The 20483-nt window shown below is 37.6% G+C and overlaps 1 protein-coding gene and 1 long non-coding RNA gene across 2 annotated transcripts; both read left to right on the top strand.

The window, feature by feature from the left end:
* The first annotated feature begins 1213 nt into the window (after positions 1-1213).
* slc2a15b (solute carrier family 2 member 15b) lies at positions 1214-11225 on the top strand. The gene is made up of 12 exons (XM_027179316.2): positions 1214-1349; positions 2303-2401; positions 3410-3570; positions 3672-3796; positions 5239-5384; positions 5963-6095; positions 7380-7567; positions 7888-7998; positions 8304-8405; positions 8537-8612; positions 9443-9570; positions 9762-11225. Exons 1-12 carry the CDS (start codon positions 1305-1307, stop codon positions 10029-10031), a joined length of 1584 nt encoding a protein of 527 aa, XP_027035117.1. The 5' UTR covers positions 1214-1304; the 3' UTR covers positions 10032-11225.
* A 2540-nt stretch (positions 11226-13765) lies between these two features.
* On the top strand, positions 13766-14425 carry LOC125139331. The gene is made up of 2 exons (XR_007138383.1): positions 13766-13841; positions 14194-14425. It is a non-coding gene; the product is annotated as an uncharacterized LOC125139331 (long non-coding RNA).
* The last annotated feature ends 6058 nt before the right edge of the window (positions 14426-20483 follow it).

Here is a 20483-nt window from a genome sequence, read left to right as displayed (position 1 = left end):
ACAGAATGATCACTTTTTATTTCATTTTGAATGATCATTTTTATTTCAGACATGGTATCATCATGTATTTGACATAATCCAGGTTGAAATCTCTAGAATTTGTTTTTGGATAATTTAACATATGCTAACAGTATCATTCATTCATTCATTCATTCATTTTCTACCACCTATCCAAACTACCTCGGGTCACTGGGAGCTTGTGCCTATCTCAGGCGTCGTCGGGCATCAAGACAGATTACACCCTGGACGGAGTGCCAACCAATCGCAGGGCACACACACTCTCTCCTTCACTGACGCAATCACACACTACAGACAATTTTCCAGAGATGCCAATCAACCTACCATGTCTTTGGACCGGGGAGGAAACCGGAGTACCCGGAGGAAACCCCTGAGGTACGGGGAGAACATGCAAACTCCACAAACACAAGGCGAAGGCGGGGATCGAACCCCCAACCCTGGAGGTGTGAGGCGAACGTGTTTCCTATAATTAATTCATCAAATAAATTTCATTCTTAGAGCACAGTACTATTAAAATTTCACATCTGTTTGGTTAGAAGGTGGCTATAACAGCAGCTCTGACCGTAGGGGCATCTGCAAAACAAAGTAGATGATGATAAAAATTCACTCATTATCAAGGATTTGTGTAGCATATTTTCCAGATACACAGAATAATAACATGAACAATGAGGTTTTCTGATTGGAGATGTTTATTTAGCATCTATAAAAAGGAGTCTCTACTGTCAGTGCTATGAAACAGTTAGAGGTAAATCTGTATATTTACATTCTTCAGGACAGGGACATGTGCTTTTTCTCATGATTTGTTTCACTCCACTGTGTTAGGTAACATCTGATAATTAGGGTCAAAGGTCAAATGCTAGTCTTAAGAAAGACACTAAATATAAATATATTAAATATATTAAATATATAATATACTAAATATACTAAAAGACATGCAGTGCCGAATCACCCCTATATAGCTTTTGTATAAAGAATGTTTTAGTTTGCAGTTAAGTTTGCAGATTTTCTGATGTAAAATTTGTAGGATTTCTAACCATCATGTGTGATAATAATAGTCTGAATTCTCAGGAGCTGCCAGTCGGTAGACAGCTGAGTGTAAGTGCATGTGGTAAACTGAACGCTTTTGATGAGATGATGCACGAGTCAGTCATGAGAGGTAAAGGAGAAGGAGGAGGTGCTGTACACAACCTGGTCGTCTCCCTCTGAGCCTGAAAGCTTTAGAGACAGCTCCAAAAAGCAGTCTTGTACTTTTACTCTGCTTGGAAATTTTGCACATGCTTTGCTGAATGGCGGAAGAAGGTTTAAACGAGCCAAGAGGAGCAATTCGAGGGGTGAGTCACTCAGTATGATTGTGTTGGTTTGTTTATGGATCTATCAGCCTATCTATTATTGATCATATGTGTATACACATACTGTAGTAAAGCCAAAGAAATAATATCACTGAGTATTTATGTTGATTTCCTTTATGCGCTTAGAAGTCTGACAAAAGCATTCTGTTCAATGTTTCAATGCATCAGAGTAAAGCAGGAAACCTATTTGTGAGAAAACCAACAAACGCTTTCTTTAGACTTTGTAGTCACGTGCCTTTTTTCACACTCGTGCTGAATTTTTGTGCTACCGATGATACACCTCCCAGCCATTTCCACATGCATGTTCCTTTTTTTTATTTTTTAACCATAAACCCTGTTAGTGTTCCTTACAAAAATAAAAGCTAGTGCTCCTGAAGCTGGCAGGACTTTAGAGAGATTGAAGATTGAATCAAAGACTGAGTCTGTTCCAAGACTTCTGGCAGCACACTCTCACAAGTCATGACTACAGCTCATGCTTTTCCTAATGCAGTCATGTGCCCAGCTAGATGGATTACTGTCCGAATGTAATCCATCGCTTGCAGCAAACATGTGACATACACCATGAAGTGACCACTTTAATTCAAATTATTCTATATTATATTATGTATATAAAATATATAATGAATATATTTATCTATAACATTCTATATGTTAAACTGTGAATGAATATATATGTTTTTATCTATACCCTTAAATTTAACCATAGCTTAAAATACTATTTTTATACCTAATAAACTGTCATTACAGCCCCTTCATAACGTTGTGCTTTTAGCAGAATTGGAAACTTGTTCATTTGAAGCCTTTTGAAGAAGTCACCAGGCAAATAAAAGCACCACATAATCAATGTTGTTTGGATGTCAGTGGTATACACTAACTTGTGTTCCAAGTGATTTTTATCATAGGGATTTTATTCAGTTTATGTCTTGTTTCTACAGCATTTAACTTCGACCCTGCTAGCAGCAGCATTGCTTTCGTCTTTTGGCAGCTCCATGCTCTATGGCTATAACTTAGCTGTAGTCAATTCTCCTGCTCAGGTGAGTAACAGATTAAAATCATGATATCTACAGTGTACTGGATGAGTCTGAATTGTAGGAGAACAGTGTTATATTTTTTATTTTTTTTGTTCTAATCATCATTTAATTAAGGCAGGAACAATTTAAGGTGTAGGAATAATTCGGGTTGAAATGATTTCCCTCAAATTATGTTGTGTTGCTACTAGAGAGAGAGAGAGAGAGAGAGAGAGAGAGAGAGAGAGAGAGAGAGAGAGAGAGAGAGAGAGAGAGAGAGAGAGAGAGAGAGAGAGAGAGAGAGAGAGAGAGAGAGACTGAGACTGAGACTGAGACTGAGACTGAGACTGAGACTGCTTGGAGTGTTTGAGATTTGAGATAGTTCTGATGTCCGTTGGTTTATTGTCTTTACAGGGAGCTTTATATTTTGTGCCATAAGGATAAAAGAGCAAGCTAATGATCAATTATTCAAATATATCCCTATGATCTCTTTAACTGTCTTTGATTATTAGAAGCAGATAGTGTACTGTCTTTTTCTAATGTAATATCTCTTGATAGACCATAATAACTTTTTTTTATATATTTAACTTGTAGGAGCTCACTAGCTTTGCCTCCTGTAGATCACATGTCTGCTAGAAATCAGGGAGGGTGACGGGTAGCACATGTATCTAATGCATTTCCTCTGTGTGGCTGCTTTCAAACTCTTTTCTGTTGTACTTCAGAGAAGTGGGTTTGGATTTAGTTTTCCCATAATAATAAAAACCTTCATTTAAAAACTGCATGTTGTGTTTAATTGTGTTATCTTTGACTAATATTTAAATTTGTTTGATGATCTGAAACATAAAGTGTGACAAGTGGGCAAAATCAGGAAGGGGGTAAACACTTTTTCACACCACTGTAAATCCATATTCATAATGCACTATAGTATATGTGTAAGAGTCATGTGAAAGTGAAAAGACATACATGAAAGAGTCAAAAAATAATAATTAAATAACTGCTTATATTACCTGATGTCCTGTTTGCACATCTTTCCAGTACATAAAGGACTTTTATAACCGCACTGCAGTGAGGCGTAATGGGAGCGGCCTGAGCAATGACAGCATAACAGTGCTTTATTCCATTACCGTGTCCATTTTCGCCATTGGTGGATTGGTAGGCTCCTTCACTGTGGGAATGCTAGTCACCAAATTTGGAAGGTACTGCACCAAGCCACAATGTTTTATAATTCAAGAAATCATCAATATGAGTGTTGAATCTATAGTTCAACATAGTTCTAATAGTTCTTGTTTTTGTGTAGAAGAGGGACACTGGTAAAAAGTACAGTACTAGTGTTTGTAGCTGGTGGACTCATGGGCTTAAGCAGGCATGTTGGCGTTCCTGAGATGATCATCATCGGTCGCTTCATCACAGGAATACATTCGGGTACACTGATGTTGTGTTGTAGTATTGTAGTGGCCAAGTATGCAAGTACAAAGAATTTCTACAGCATTTGTGAAGTTATACAGTACTGTTTGTATGCTAGTGTCCTAGTGTTTATGTATTATACTGTGCAATAGTTTGTAAGTGTGAAAGCATACAGGCTTGATGGTGATAGAGCTGATGGTGTGCAGGTCTGCAGGCATGCTAGTATAGTACTGTATATGGCCAAAGGTTTGTGGACACCTGCCCATCAGACCCAAGTGTTTGTTTAACATCTCATTGCACATTTATTCCCTCTTTGCTGTTATAATAAGCTCCACTCTACTGGGAAGGCTTTCCAAGTGGATATGGGGATTTGTGATCATTCACTGATGTTCTGTGAGGAATTCTGAAATACAGTCATTGTGGTTGAGCCCTGACTCTGACTCAACCCCACTGAACAGTGAAAACTGTTCAGTGGGGTTGAGTCAGAGTCAGGGCTCAAGTTTTTCATTTCCAACCCTTGTACACTTGTGCACAGGGGCATTGTCATGCTAGGTTTTGAGTTCTCATACTGTATATGGGTGCTATGGTTATTAGAAGAAGCCTTTATTTTGTCACACATACATTACAACACAGTGAAATTCTTTCTTTTTATATCCCAACTTTAGAGCACAGGGTTAGCCATGATACAGCACCCCTGGAGCAGGAATGGTTAAGGGCCCCTGCTCAAGGGACAAACAGTGGCAGTTTGGCAGTGCTGGGGCTTGAATCTAGTCTTCCAATCAACATGCCAGTGCCTTAACTTCTTGAGCCACCACTGCCCCACTGGTTGGACACTGGTTAGGTGTCCTCATACCTTTGCCATGTACTGTATGTTAATGTGCAATTATGTAGTATAGTAGTGCATATGCTAGTTGGATAGTATGTATGTAAGTATGAAAATATGCTAGGATACATGTTTGTAAGTATGCAAGCACATAGGCATAATAACATGCTACAGCACATGTTCCAGTGTACAGTATGTCTGTACATATCTAACAATGCAAATATGCAGATGCTAGTATTACCAGTGTCGAAGAAGGTAAGCATGCTAATGTGCCAAATAAATATTGTGCAGCAATTTAGCACACAAATTTACTATGCTACTTGACATTTAATAGATAGTATAACATTATTTTAGCATTTAAATATGCAAATATGATGTTAGTACACATACTATTAGTGCTGCTTCTTAATTGTCATACTTTTGAATATATATATATATATATATATATATATATATATATATATATATATATATATATATATATATATATATATATATACACACACACACACACAAACACTGTAAACCACTTGTTTCTCTTCTGACCAGTTGACAATATTTGGTCTAATGGAAATAAAGATTTGTGATACATTCACTATGTTTGAAACTAATTTCCTCTCCTTTTCTATTTGAGCAGGGATTTCTCTTAGTGTAGTGCCCATGTTTCTGGGAGAAATCGCTCCAAAGAACCTACGCGGTTTCCTGGGCCTTGTCCCTAGCATATTCATCTGTATTGGAGTTTTCATTGCTCAAGTTCTGGGACTTCATGAAGTTCTGGGAAAGGTGAAGTAAGATTACTGAGAATAGCACTGAAATCTGATTAAACAGAATAGATGCTTAGAAAAGGGGCTTCTTAGAGTTTGGTTGGTTGTAGGATAGTATGCTAATGTGTAAGTATGCTTGTTTGATGGTGATATGCTAGTATGTTTAATACTGTTATATGCTGCCATGTTAGCATGCATATATGCTAGTATGCCAGCCAGCTCATAAGTATGTTTTTCTATGATTGTGGTGTGCAAGTATGCTAGCATGATTGTTGATTTCAATAGTGGTTCAAATTAGTGCTCTAATTAAAAAGAGAACCAAACACAATTATGCATAGAAAGGTTTCCAACAGAGTAACCAACATTGTATCCTTTTCCTACATTGTAGTCTACCTAGAGAGGTAGAGATAAATCTCTCCTTTGCATACAATTCAGTAATTTCTTATGGTATTTTAACAATAATCACAACATTTTAAAAACAACATGTCAAGCCGTGTTCTTCATTTGTTGAAATGCTCTACATACAGAATACTCATCCTATTAATGTCACAATCTGTTTTCTGCTATACACAAAAATGTCATGTTTTTTCTCCATAGGAAGAGCACTGGCCTCTTTTCCTCTCTCTAGTTGTAGTCCCAACATTTGTGCAGTTAATGCTATTGCCGTGGTTTCCTGAGAGTCCTCGTTACTTACTGATTGAGAAACACAACATTCATGCAACTCTCAATGGTAATTTTACTATTTATTCACAATATAATACTTGATAAGAGTTTTCTGGCAATGCCCTGAAACACCTTTGCTGAAGAAGAGTCCACTCAATGCAAGTGTTTCCTAATATGCATATCTGCAAATGTACAAAAGAATAGCTATGCTAATATAATTTCTAAGACTTCCTGGCAGATATTGTTTTGTTACATGGTTGTCTGGTGATTTAGTTATGTCCTGGATTCCTTTGTCCTATTCTTTATGTGTAGAAATAAGGCTGCTCTTGTACTTCAAAAAACAACTCACTTGCTTATTTCCTTTCTGGTGCCCTCTGGTGGGAGATGTTTATCTACTAATGTTGGTAGTTGCTCTTTGCCTCCCTCTAGCAATGGCACAAGGCAGAGCAGACTGTCCCCTTGTGGGGCAGGTTAGCTTACCACAATGCAGTATGCTAGTAAAGAAGACTACTTGGTTTCATGCAAATATTTGAAGTCTGTAGCTTTCAAGATTTATTATAATGTGCAAGGATGCAAGAATTCTAGTGTATTGTTATGCTAATTTTTTTGTGTATCAACATGCATGTGTGTTAGTGGGCTGTAAGGCAAGTGTGTGTATAAGTATGTATGCATCAAGGAAAGTATTCTTATATGGTAGGGTAGTATGCTAGTAATAAAGTATGCTAGCATGCCAGAACAGCTAGAATATGTTTCCCAGTATTTTAGTGTCAAATTGTGAGAAAATGTAAGTTTGGTACAATGCAGGTTTTTAATGTGCATACTGTATGTGCAAGCAGAATGCCAATAATGCAGAACACATTTCCATTTGTCCTTTGTTTAAGCATGTAAATATGGTATAGGCTGGACAAAACTAACAATTTGGTGCATGAAGGAGATGATATTTATTCTAGTTTTTAAGAGCCATCCCTTATAGTATAGTATAGTATAGTATAGTATAGTATAGTATAGTATAGTATAGTATAGTATAGTATAGTGTAGTGTAGTGTAGTGTAGTATAGTATAGTATAGTATAGTACTATAGTATAGTACTAAAGAATATGTAGAATATGTCTGCTAAATGCCGTAAATGTAAATATGTACTATAGAATAGTATAGTATAGTATGGTATAGTGTAGTATAGTATATACAATTTCTGGATCAGTTATATATCATTAGGTTTATCTTAATATACTTATTTAAATTGCTAAATATATACACACTTTTTTTCCACATTATCCAGGGATGTTTTTGAACATTTGGGTTTGCTAAAATCCTTTTTTGTTATTCAATTGTGTGCTGATGTCATTGGTAGCTCTGAGGTGCTATAGAGCAAAAACTAATATCCAGGCAGAGGTGGAGGAGATGCAGAAGGAGCAGCGCTCACTCTCTTCAGTGAGGACCGTCTCGGTGTACGAGCTGCTAAGAGACAGATCCGTTCGCTGGCAGGTCATATCAGTCTTGGTCATCAACATGGGAATGCAGCTGTCTGGCATTGATGCGGTTAGTCAGACTTTGTGCTTTAGTTATCTTTAATATGCTTAATGAATAGTTACATAATATGAAGTATAAAAATTCAATTTACAGTAATATGCTTGTATCACTCGCTCATTCCTAATCTACTTTTAACCTTTCTACATTTTATATAACTTCTCCATCTATATGCCATAAGCTGTCTTCTGATTGGTCCCAGAGTCTTTAAAATTTTATTTTTTAATTTTATAGTCTTTAAAAAGCCTTTTATTTTTATGCACTTCGTTAATGTTGAATCCAAAGAATGACTCTTTAATTAAGCATTTAACTTTTTGAAATCTGTTTTTCAGATTTGGTTTTATACAAACTCCATCTTCGAGAATGCGGGAATCTCTGTCTCACAGGTTCAGTACACAACAGTGGGCACAGGTGCCATTGAGGTTATTGCTGGACTTATCGGGGTAAGAAAACACTCTCACACTTACTCTTTTCTTCTCTTTCAAGTCTGAGAAGCATTAATAAGATCTAGACTCAGAGAATTTGGTAAAAAATTTGGCACACTGTTTAAGGAGAATCTAAGTAACATTCTATCCAATCCTGGTCAGCTCCACTCCTTCCCATCCTTTATCTTCTCCTCTCTAGACAGAAGCCTTTTGACTACTTATTCTCATTTCGTGTTTGATCACAGACAGCTATGCATTATAAGAGGAAGATTGGCAGGAAGCTACTTGCTTATTTTGATCTGCTCTTTCTGATTTCTCTGCAGTGTTTTACTATCGAACGAGTAGGTCGCAGGCCTCTATTAATTGGTGGATTCAGCTTTATGGGCATGTGCTGTGCAGGCATCACAATTTCTCTTGTTCTTCAGGTAGCGGACTTACCTCAGTCATTTAGAAATGTGTCTAAGAAAGGACCTTAAGAAATGCCTGCAGGGACATTAGATGATGGTTGTTTATTTTGGTCTTTATTTTTGTGTTTATTTTGTCTTTTTTTAACCAGGCTCGCATACCCTTTATGCACTATGTCAGTGTGATCTGTGTGGTGGGCATCATTGCAGGATTCTGTATTGGGCCTGGTAAGACAATCAATCAGAAGGTGTTATTTCCTATAAAATTTCCTGGTTTTGGCATCTTCCCACTCTGCATCTATGGCCAAATGGTAATAATACTGATGTTACAGTGTAGTCTTGTGTTTAAAGAAAGCAATTTTTCCCACTGCTTACATCATGTGGTGCAAACATTAAAAGTTATGAAGCCACTAACGTGACATGGTGGTTTTATTAATAAGGCATGGTTAAAAATTATGTTGGCAGGTTCATTTGAGTTGATTTTCAACTCCCATCATCTTTATAGTCTACAGCTGTCTTGATCACTCTCACTTGTTTTGTCTTTCCACTTGATTAATGTCCCTTTTTTTGGTAGTCTGTAGCTTCAGTTGTACAAAAGCTCTCATTTCTTTCAACTTATGGTTTTTCTTTTGACATTTTTGTTTGTGTTTTGTTTAATAAAATCCCTGAACATACATTTATTTGCACTACCAGAAAATAGTGCCTATTTTAATTCATGGACACATCGTATTAAAATTAATCACAAGGTCACCTGTGAAAGTAAGTTGTATTGTATGTTTGTATATTGATGCTAATTTTAAGCAGACTCTGGCTTAGATAGATCGATTTGATTTTGCTGCAAAAGAAATTCTGTCCCATAATTTTAAATGCCTCGTTCCAATGGACACCGGGTTAAGGTTAGGCTCTAACCCCTAACCCTTCATATCAGTAGCTTTAGCATTTTTGTAGACCAAGCTTACCATACACCATAAATGACTTAATGCTACCCTCTGGTGTTAAATGAAGGAACCGATAACATCTGTAGTACATTGTAGTAACAGATGTTGGTTTGTGCACAGCTGGAGTACCCTTCCTCATGACAGGTGAGCTGTTTAAGCAGTCACACCGACCCGCAGCTTACATTGTTGGGGGAGCGCTCAACTGGTTATCTAACTTCACTGTCGGATTTGTCTTCCCATTCCTGCAGGTACGTTTGTCCCTCTGATGCATAATGTATTTCTGCTTGGTTACTGCATATCTTAAAGTTTAATGGAGGTTAATGTAAGTCAGACATAAATTGAGACCTACGGTTCTGTTTGACAATTCTCTGAGACAAATCCTCATAATGCAAGATTACTTAAAAATCTGCTGTATACATATATCAAATCCCCTTTCCAGATGTCAGCGGGAGCTTTCAGCTACCTGGTGTTCTTCGGCATTTGTGTGGGTGTGGCAGCCTATGTCTACTTTGTCATCCCTGAAACAAAGAACAAGACGTTTGTGGAAATCAGCCAGATGTTCACTACTAGGAACAACTGTGAGCTTGAGGGTGAACAGCTGCCCATCACTGACAATCTTGGCCTCAGGATGAAGAACAGATACGGAGCAATGGAGAAAAAGGGGAAAGAGGATATTTACACGTGGAGTGATGACGACTGGATGGACTGATATGAAAAACAGAGTTTTGTTATATTTTCCTAATGTGACTTTTGGTGCTGAACAATCCACACATTCTCAATTTCTCTGTGAAATAAAGTGAACTAAACAGATCCTGTCAGACCCATCACGCTACAATATACCATATATTTCTCAACAACCCCCCAAAAGGCATCTAAAATAGTTTTACCTGTATAGATGAGACAATACAATGATTATCTGACCCCTTTTAATGTCAGTTCACTGAAATATAAGGTTTCCTAATCAAACAAAATAAATAAGAAAATGCTCAGTTTCTGTTTAAACCAGGCATGTTGAATAATATCTGTAATATCGTAATATCTAAATATAGTTTCAGGAACATTTTCACAAATATGGTGCTCTGGATTAGCTGAACATTAACCTTTGCTGTCCAAGACTTAAATCTTCTCAGGTAGTGGTTCATATTCAATAACTCCCTCACAGGCCTGCAATTTGCAGCCTATTTAACACTAAAGTGCAGGAGACTATGTTGGAGGAACAGATATTTATATTAATAAAAAACTATGAAACACATTAAAGGTCAGGTTTTGCTGCTTGCTTTTAAAAAGAACTTTATTGAATTTATTATCTCACAATTTTTCACAGACTAAAGGACCAAGGTCGCTCTGTTTATTTAGAGGCTAAATCCCACTGGCACCACTTTCAAGATGAAGTGATGATAAGATCCAATGATAAGTTTTTAACAGTGATGATTTACAGTAAGATTCCCTCAACTAGAGTTACAGTACATACGGCTTTAGTTAGCAAGAACGAATGTCAAAATTCTTAAGTGTTGTAATACATGAATTAACTGGAATTGGTTTATATGTCAACTAAATACACCTGCACTTACAAAATTGACTCAATCCATGACTAAAAACAAGTTTATTCCAGGAAAATGACGTGATAACTAATATCAGTTAAGGGAAACTTAACATAACGTGTTACCTTAATAATTCTAGAAAATATTTTGTTTTATTTACAGAAAACAGTAGACATATTAATGTATTATATAATGAGTTGATGCTATACGGTATGTAGCATGAGAATTTATTTTTCTCACTCTAGACAGTCAGAAATGCTGTAAATGGACAATGTTAGTAGTGTCATTATTATTAGAATGAAATGCTGTGAGAATTGAAGATATTTCAAAATACTTGATTGAAAATGATACATGGAATGAAATGTGACTGAAACTGTGTATTAGTAAAATGTATGACATTACTGTACATGCATCCACTGTTACTGTAAAGCTTGAAATGTATTGTATTAATGCATATTAAATATAATTATAAATGTAACGTCGGTTGTCATTCGTTTAAACAGGGTTAAAAAAAGTTGGTTGTCATGTAACCTGTAACAACATTAGTATGCAAGAAAAAATGTCAGTAGATAACCCCAGGGCAGTGACAGTAACACTCACCCAATATCTTGTTCTTGATAATTAACCACTGTCAGTTCTTGATAATGTCCTAATAACAACTTCTTAATGTTTTGGAGCTCAAGTATCAATAAATTCCCATTCCCAACATAAGCACATTTTAATTAAATCAATTTCAAGCACAATTAGAAAATAAAAGTCTACATATGCTTAGATAGAAGTAGTAATGTTAGAGATGGAGGGAGACAGATGAGCATTCTTGGAACAAAGTACAGCAAATTATACATCCATGGAAATCTCTCCCCCTCTCTCTCTCTCTCTCTCTCTCTCTCTCTCTCTCTCTCTCTCTCTCTCTCTCTCTCTCTCTCTCTCTCTCTCTCTCTCTCTCTCTCTCTTCATGAAAGCACAGAGATAAATCTGTATTTGTCCAGTATCAAGTGTAAAACCTGTCATCTTTCTAGTAAATAATATTCAAAATGTTATTTCTGGTAAGCAAGTCTGTCAAAAATCTGCTTAATTGTAAAGCATCCGTATTTACAGCATGATTTGAGCAAATGAGCCACCTCTGAATACAAAACATGAGTGCATAACATTTTTTAACCTGTTCTGATATTAAAACAGAATTAATATCACTGTTCCTTCCCACCAGTGGTTTGTCAGTAGTAGTATATGGGTGTTCAGGCTTCCAGATAACATGTCTTTGCTGAAAAAAACCCTTTACTAAGTCTACTCAGTACACATAACATGCATGCTCACACGACTGACAGATCCTGTCATGCATCCATTGAGTCCCATATCAAATGCATCAGCCCCTTCCCCTGAAAGGCACACATACACCCATTGTCAAAAACACAGCCTGAACATGTGAGAGAGCACTGGCATATACCACTGAGGTGCTTTCAGCACCCACACAGCATGCCACAGAAACCTGGCCTGCTGCTATCGACACTGTACAAATCATCATTTTTGGAATATTTTGTAAAGCTTCCAATAGTTCCAGAAATCTCACCACTACAGTGGGGTTCAACATGACTGAGAACTATTTTTATCTCACTTTTCATAAGTATTTTTTTGTGAATGACCCAAACTTAATTTTGCTTGAGTAATAAGAAGTAGAAATAGAAATACACCCTCATATACCTACACTACACTAAGCAGAAGATCCTAAAATGCCTCAATATCTCTGCTGTTAAAAAGTCCCCACAGCATGGTCCTACCACCACCATGCTTCATTTCAATAATGGAATTGGCCAGTCAATGAGCAGTCTAAAAGATCTGCCTGATTGGTGGAGTGGTGCAGAGATGTTTGTCTTTTGTCATGTTCCATCATGTTCCATCATGTTCTTGTTCACCCCCGTGGTCCTTCTTGTCAGTTTGTTTAGTTTGGCTAAGTGGCCAGCTCTATGAAGCTTGTCTTGATGTTGACAGCTTTTTAACCTTTAAAATGATGTGAGCCACTGTGTTCAACAGGACCCTTGAAACATTTCTGTGTACTTCCTCAGATCTGTGATTCAAAACAATTCTGTCTTGGAGGTGTACAAGTCAGTAGTGAGAGCAGCTACAGTATGCTGTATGGATTCAAGACTGTAGCAGTGAGGAAAAGACATGAGGCAAAGACACGAGGTACTGTAGCAGAGATGAAGATGTTGAGGCTCACTTTAGGAGTGATGAGGAAGGATAGGATAAGAAACGAGCACATCAGGGGAACAGCACAGGTTGGTTGTTTTGGGGACAAGGTCAGAGTGGCTAGATTGAGATGGTTTGGAGATGGTTATATTGGTAGAAGGATGTTGGAGATGGAGCTGCCAGGTAAGAGGTCAAGAGCAAGGACAAAGAGGAGATTTGTGGATGTGTTAAATGAGGAAATAAAGATAATTGGTGCGAGAGTAGAGAATGCTGAGTATAGTGTTAGGTGGAAACTGATGATTCACTGCAGTGAACCCTAACGGGAAAAGATGAAAGTAGTAGTAGTAGTAGTAGTAGTAGTAGTAGTAGTAGTAGTAGAAGAAGAAGAAGAAGAAGAAGAAGAAGAAGAAGAAGAAGAAGAAGAAGAAGAAGAAGAAGAAGGTCTATGAATAATTAATTTGACTGTATGACAGTTTGCTCTCACTCTTAGCTCTGGTGATGTGTGATATGTTGCAGGTTGGTGGAAGGAGTTTGTTTTTGGTGTGGTTCACAAGTTCTTCCTGAGCCCTTGAGAGATCATGTGATTTTATGTTACTTTACATGTGGTTAAACCTTGAATGAGAAGACAGAGCCTGCTGGGGGTTTAATTGTTTGACAGATTTCACATATTCAAAGTGTATGTGATCAGTAAGGGACAGAAATCACTGCAATATACCTCCCACCCTCCAGAGGTCTCCCTCAGCCAAATTCTAGCCAGCATCAAACTAATCACAGACACCTGAAGCTCATCTCAAGTAATCTCCTTAGGAGTAGTATTGTGACTCCTAATTTTAGATTTCTCTTGACCATGTGTTCTTCATTTGTATTTCTATTTTGTTTCTGGCCTTGTTCCCATTTATTGTTTTGATAAACCTTAAGTTTTACATTATGTTTTCATGAAATATCTGCACAGGAATACAGCTTCCTGTCATGTCAGCTATGTCAAAACTACAATGGTACACTGAGTACTATCTCTGTGTGCACATTCTTTTGTGATTAACACATCGACAGTCCCAAACTGTTCTTGCTGAATGACAGTGTGTGTGCATGTATGTGTCTGCGTGCATGTGTACATGTGTGTGTGTGTGTGTGTGTGTGTGTGTACAGATAATGGGGATGATGGACATCTGAAGAGGGACAGAAATGCTCCTGGAATGCACTGATCTTCTGAGTCTCACATTCTAATATGTCCAACAGAACATCCCTAAAAGCATTCCAGACATCTCCCTGAACCAGACAATCAAATGTATTCAGCATACATATTAATGGTATTGCAATCATTCACTCTATAATGATTTACTGCTCAATTTAGTGAAATAAAACCTTTTAGAAACTTTTACAGCGAGTAGCTGCAGTATAATTCATAAACGGTAGCTGTGGTAATAAGGCAGATGTAGCACATTTCCAGCATAGAACACAAAGCTTCCTGAGAAAGCTGGTGTTTCAAAGGTACAGTAACATCTTTTTCTGTTTCTGGAGCAGTAGTAAGTGAACCTATGTGAAAAAGAAATGGTTTAAATCATATGAATTTCATATTGAGTTTGTTTACTATAGTGAAATTTATACAGAAGGAAACGTGAACATAAAGTATGTTAGTAAGGTGATGGGATACAACAAGCCACCAGAATAGGTCTAATACATCTTGGCATAAATTCTACAAGAACCAAAGCAATGAACATCATTCTTCAAAAATTATCTTCCTTCAATGTATGCTTTGATGATGGTGTTACAGAAAGCTGTCAAACACATCACCACTTTTTAAGTATTAAAGTATTTAAGTGTTTCCTTGAGCTAATATCTGTTGACTCTAAGAACCACTGCATACGATTAACATAATTTTTCTACTCAGTGAACCGTTCAGTGAGACGTCATGACGATTGGATGAGGACAGGGTCATTAATTATGTCCCGTTCTCATTAATATGTCATTTGGTGGTCTTATAGGTTTCTCATGGTGGTCTTCCTTCAAGATAAGGGTCACAGCAAAAGGCACGATCCCATTTAACCTCTCACCCACACACACACGCACACATGTACATATTGTAGGAGTAATTGGTTCCCCAGGTCACCTAGGCATGAACAAAGTCCTGTTTCCATTATGCAATGGCTGATTTTTTTACAGCCACTTTTACAGCTGCAGCAAGACAGACCCACCATAGGAGATCAGGCAGTGCAGGGTGGTTTGCTGATCAAGGTGTCAGAGTGTCTGAATATGATGGTAGGTCCTAGTCCAAGATATCACACTCGAAGCAGGAGATTGTGATCTCATCCAGCATTCCTAAGAGTATTCCTAATCCACCACAGCCCTGATCAGAATAAAGTGATTAATGAAGAATTAACAAATGAATACAATTTTTTATCTTCAGTGTAAGATACTGATTTTATGAAAATGACAAAAATTTAATGTCTTTTAGGAGATCCTTCAACTATCAAATAGAACCATCAATACTAGTGACTGTACATAGTACACTTATGAGCAATCGCTGGGAAAGAGCCACAGGACCATGAGACCAGCGTGAGGTTAAAGTTGTAAAGGCAGAAGCCCCAGCACTCAGCACTAGCTGAACCTGTGCATGGTAAAATAATTAGACCTGGCTTTGATGGGGACTAAGCAAACAGTACCACACTCAACACCACATTCTCCGCTCTCTCTCTGAAGACATGACTTTCTCTGAAACGCTGCCCAGCCAACTCCTTTTCTGCTTTCTCACTTTGTTTTTGCGTGCCGGCATGCAAGCACATACACACACACACACACACACACACACACACACACACACACACACACACACACACACACACACACACACACACACACACACACCCTCCCTCTAACTCTCTCTAATATCTTGATTTGTGTCGTAACTTTTCAAGAAAACTTTTTAAAACAGAAAACATGTTCAAGGGCTCCTCAATCCTGTGCTTTATTTTTGAGCTTATTTTATTATATTTTAACCTAATTAAGATTTTACAGTAAAATGTTCTGGTTCTTCCTCAGAAGAGATTACATGTGCACGATTACATCATGAAACATTACAAAAGGCGTAAAGATTCTTTTTCTTGAAATATATTTTTCAAGAGAACATCTGTATTAAAACTAAACACAGTTAGTTATTAATATTAAGCTTGATTATTAAGTAACTACTCTGTTTCTCCAGGAGAAATAATAACCAGGTCCTTCAGTGTTACTTTAGGATGGCAGTCCGTTAAAAAGAAGCACACATGTAAAGCTGCATGTACTGTAACTTTATCAACTGCCAATGAAAGAACCACAATAAGCCATGACACATTCAATTTACCCAAAATGACATATCATACAGCAGAGATAAAAACGATTTGGTTCGGTTTCAAAGGAGATTCCAGGTTACATGTCAATCAATATTTGTCTCTCAGCACTGAAGCTACAAAAAAATGTTGGCATTTGAACCCCCAAAATCGAGAGTCGAGAGCTGCCTTTTTCATCTCCAGCCCTCTCTGGGCTTCTTTTCTCAGAGGAGGAAAGATGATATAGCAGGCAGTGACAAGGTAGCAGTGACCTGCTCCAGAGCAAATTCCATCCCACCCCCATGTATGCCTTATGAAGATTTTAACTTTGCCGCCCGCTCCCCCTTGCAGCAGGAAGGATGGACAACAGTTTAGCTGAAGCGGCACCGAGGTCCATCTGTGTACGGGCCACAATGGCCGCCCACAACTTCAAGCAAATGGCAAGTCCACTGCTTTCTTATTTGAATTGCAGGCTTTAGCTGGAATTCATAGGTCGAATTTGAAAAGGACCAGAAATGCGATCATATGCGAGGGCCTCCAATCGATTAAGCACCTGGGATAAAAACAGTTCATTTTTAAAATGAATATTTCTCTCCAGACTTTCAGATGTGTGTGCGTGTGTGTGTGTGTGTGTGTGTGTGAGAGAGAGAGAGAGAGAGAGAGAGAGAGAGAGAGAGAGAGAGAGAGAGAGAGAGAGAGAGAGAGAGAGTGGTGGGAGGCTTTGGCTTTTGTAACAGCCCTGTAAAAGCAGTGAAGGCAATATTAAGTGGTGATGTGATAGAGAGAAACTGAGAAAGAGGAAAGATATGAGATGTGAAAAAAAGCAAGCACACAAAAGACAGAACTTACGACTGAGTTAAAAAGGACAAGGGAGAGAGAGAAAAGGAGAAAGGGAGAAAAAATCCCTGCGGCACATTGAATTTCCAATCTTTCTTTTCGTCCTTCTTTTTGTGCTTTTCCCCCGCCTAGGTCTACACAGCTGTTTAGACACCAGGGGCCACTTTTCTGCACCCAGATGAAAAAGAAAAGACTCAAAGCAAACGTGCAGGTAGACCTGCTAAAGTAATCACCCCAACCTGCCCTAAACCCAAAACTACAAGAAAGGGGGAGCAAAGGAGAGTAAGAAAGTGAAGGTGGCTTACAAGTGTGTGTGTGTGTGTGTGTGTGTGTGTGTGTGTGTGTGTGTGTGTGTGTGTGTGTGTGTGTGTGTGTGTGTGTGTGTGTGTGTGTGTGTGTACTCGCTTGCAGAATGGTAGTATATGGGGAGAGTCACATGCAACTCCAAAACCAGGAATGGTATCTGCTTTTATTGACTTTGTTAAAGCGTTTTCAATGCTACTTCCTATGTGTTTACAAGACAGTAAATCAGAGTGTGTTCAGAGGAACAGTGCACAGGAGTCAAGGGAAACATTTGGAGTGAACGGGATGAGCTACTGCTAGCAGCTGCCTTAAGTAAACCTTTTTTACCTCAGCATCACCGAGTTCTGATTCATTTCCTAAATCAGAGCACTTAACTGTCATGAACATTAAATTTATAAATAACCTTGATCACTGCAGTATATTTAATCATAGTGACTTTTCTATAAAGGGTGGAAGGTAATGTAATGTAATAACTTATAGCCCTGTAGTCATTAGCAATAGAAATGTCCTCTTCTGATGAAAATGTAATGTAGTGCTTCTGAAAAGCTCTTCTGCGTAAGCGTTTATATACTTTATATAGCTTTAAAAAGTATGTTTTTATTTTATTGTTGAACCTATTGTTCTGATATATATTGTCTACTTAGCATGTATTTATAAAAAGCGAATAGCTTCAGCTTGATCTGTTCAGTACAAGGAGGTTTATCTGCCATTTTCTGTTGTCTGCAATGTGTGTGAAATCTGCTACCTTACTTTAATGTATGAAAATGAAATGGCTCCTGCTCCCACGAGCCAAGTAGGAACAATGGCTTTACAATGCTGAGACAATTTCAGTGATCTCAGACTGAGCTTGGATACAGATCTTGAAAATGGCTAAATCATTACATAGTGATGGGAAAGAACAGTGCTAACTGCTATGTAATCGTTATACCGTAAATCTATTGAGTGCTAATTCGTTGTATGGTGCCGATATAATCATCGTTACAGCATTACATCCTACTGTACTGTGTATGACCCACATCGAGTTAATATTGGGTTTACACACAGCTTACACTCACTTTTTATTCTCCAAACAATCAGCACAATATTTAAATATTCGCAGGTCTATATATAGTGCTGCTGGTGAATAAATAACTACATAAGCTTCAAGAATTTTGAATGATTTTTTTTTTTGGTTTTAAAACATTATGTCTTCATGTCAAAATGTCATCATATCTTGTTAAAGACAGGATGTAAAAAAAGTACTAATGGCTCCTTTTATCTGGGGAAAAGTCTACTGTGTTATGTCTTGCTCTGGAGTCACCTCAGACTCTAGAATATGTCTATAATTGAAGAAAAAGATCCCATCCGAGTAGTTTCAGACATTCTGTCACTCTTCTCTTCCTCTCTCTGTCTCTCTTTTATGCTCTACTATCACCGGTGATGGTATATGTATTCGAACTGCATCGATACAAAGCCTTGTACTGAAAGGAAAGAAAATGGGAATACCAGCACGGTTTATGGGGATCCCGAGAGAATGTGGTGATGGAGAACAAGGGCAGTGTTTTGGCTTGGTGTCAAAACCTCAATGAGCAGACTTCAGACAGCAGAGCTGCTCGGAGCCAGCCAGACCCGCCAATATGAGAGTTGGTTAGTAGAAAGGACATGTTAAAAGACACAACCCAGCCACCTGACAAGACATGAAATTTGGTTAACCACTAATGAATAATAGTCACCGCTTAACCGCAAATGACTGGTGAACAAGACGGCCGGTGACAGAGCAAGAGAGAAAAAGCTATAAACTTTTTAAATCTGAATCTTTTATTATCTTAAGATGGAGGTCAGGGATCCAAATTAAGAAATAATGTATTTCTCTAAATTGCTATGTCAATACCGGTAGCAAAGTTACTCTAAATGACCATTTTATAGAATTGAATCATTAATAGCTAATAGTTGTTTTCATTATTGTAGAAAGAGGATTTATGGAAACTAAAAACAAAAGAAAAAATCTCTAAAACCGCACCTTAAATGTAGGCTTACGCATGGTCTGAGGTGAGATTTTTTAACTAGTTCACTGAGCAGTTCCAGGTGGCAAAAAATTATTTTCCCTCTGGAACTAATCACGCAGGTTCATTCTCACTCTCTAAAGACTGATTTATAGGGGCAATGTGAATGAACACCAATAATTACATTTTCTATACCAGAGAACAGCTGCTCTGCCATTCCTACAGTATATGAGCGCAAAGGTGTGAAAAGTTCCCTTTTGCATCTCGGGCGGGACGTGGGAACCATGATTTTAGACAGGAATTTGTGGGACCTATAAAGATTCATATCCCAGCTTGTGTCTTTTGATTTGGGTATAATTATGTAAATAATCTTATAGCATTAATAATAAACATTTATATCTGATGCTCCTGATTGCTGATACAGAGTGAATAACTGTAAGAGACAAGGCCTCTAGACAAGGACTGAAAAAGATGCATGCCATATGTTACTGTAATTAAGTGTCTCTACGCACAAAGCAATATATTTGCTACATCTACACAGACTGATATTAAGATTAATGATATTAAACTCTGTATTTACGCTCTTAAGAATAGGATTTGATTCATAGCACATGTTTTCCATTGTTCTGGTAAGTTATAGTTACACATCCAGGACAAGGTTACAAATCCAGATTTTGTGCTGCGGGGGCCATGAAATAATGTTTTTACTTGCTGTTAAGGAATGATAAGAAAACTATTTGCCAGACTTTAATAAGGGATTACAATAGAAATAGTTCTTAGTAGTATTATGGCATAAATATGAAACCTGTCAGACTTCACTATAAAGAAATATATTAATAATACAGATATAAAGGCCCAGACTGGAATTACATGTATTTCTAGCCCAGACTGGTTCACACAGCCTATTTCTGTTTAAGGTGCCAAGTACTGTACATCTAGAGTGAAAAAAACACTTATATTTATCTCATGATGAAACATTTCTACCCTGATGGATGTGTTCTATTCCAGAATG

Source organism: Tachysurus fulvidraco, chromosome 18 (assembly GCF_022655615.1).
Source record: "Tachysurus fulvidraco isolate hzauxx_2018 chromosome 18, HZAU_PFXX_2.0, whole genome shotgun sequence".
In the NCBI taxonomy this organism is placed as follows: domain Eukaryota; kingdom Metazoa; phylum Chordata; class Actinopteri; order Siluriformes; family Bagridae; genus Tachysurus; species Tachysurus fulvidraco.
Note: the sequence above shows the minus strand (reverse complement) of the source record. Positions and strands in the feature narration are given on the sequence as shown.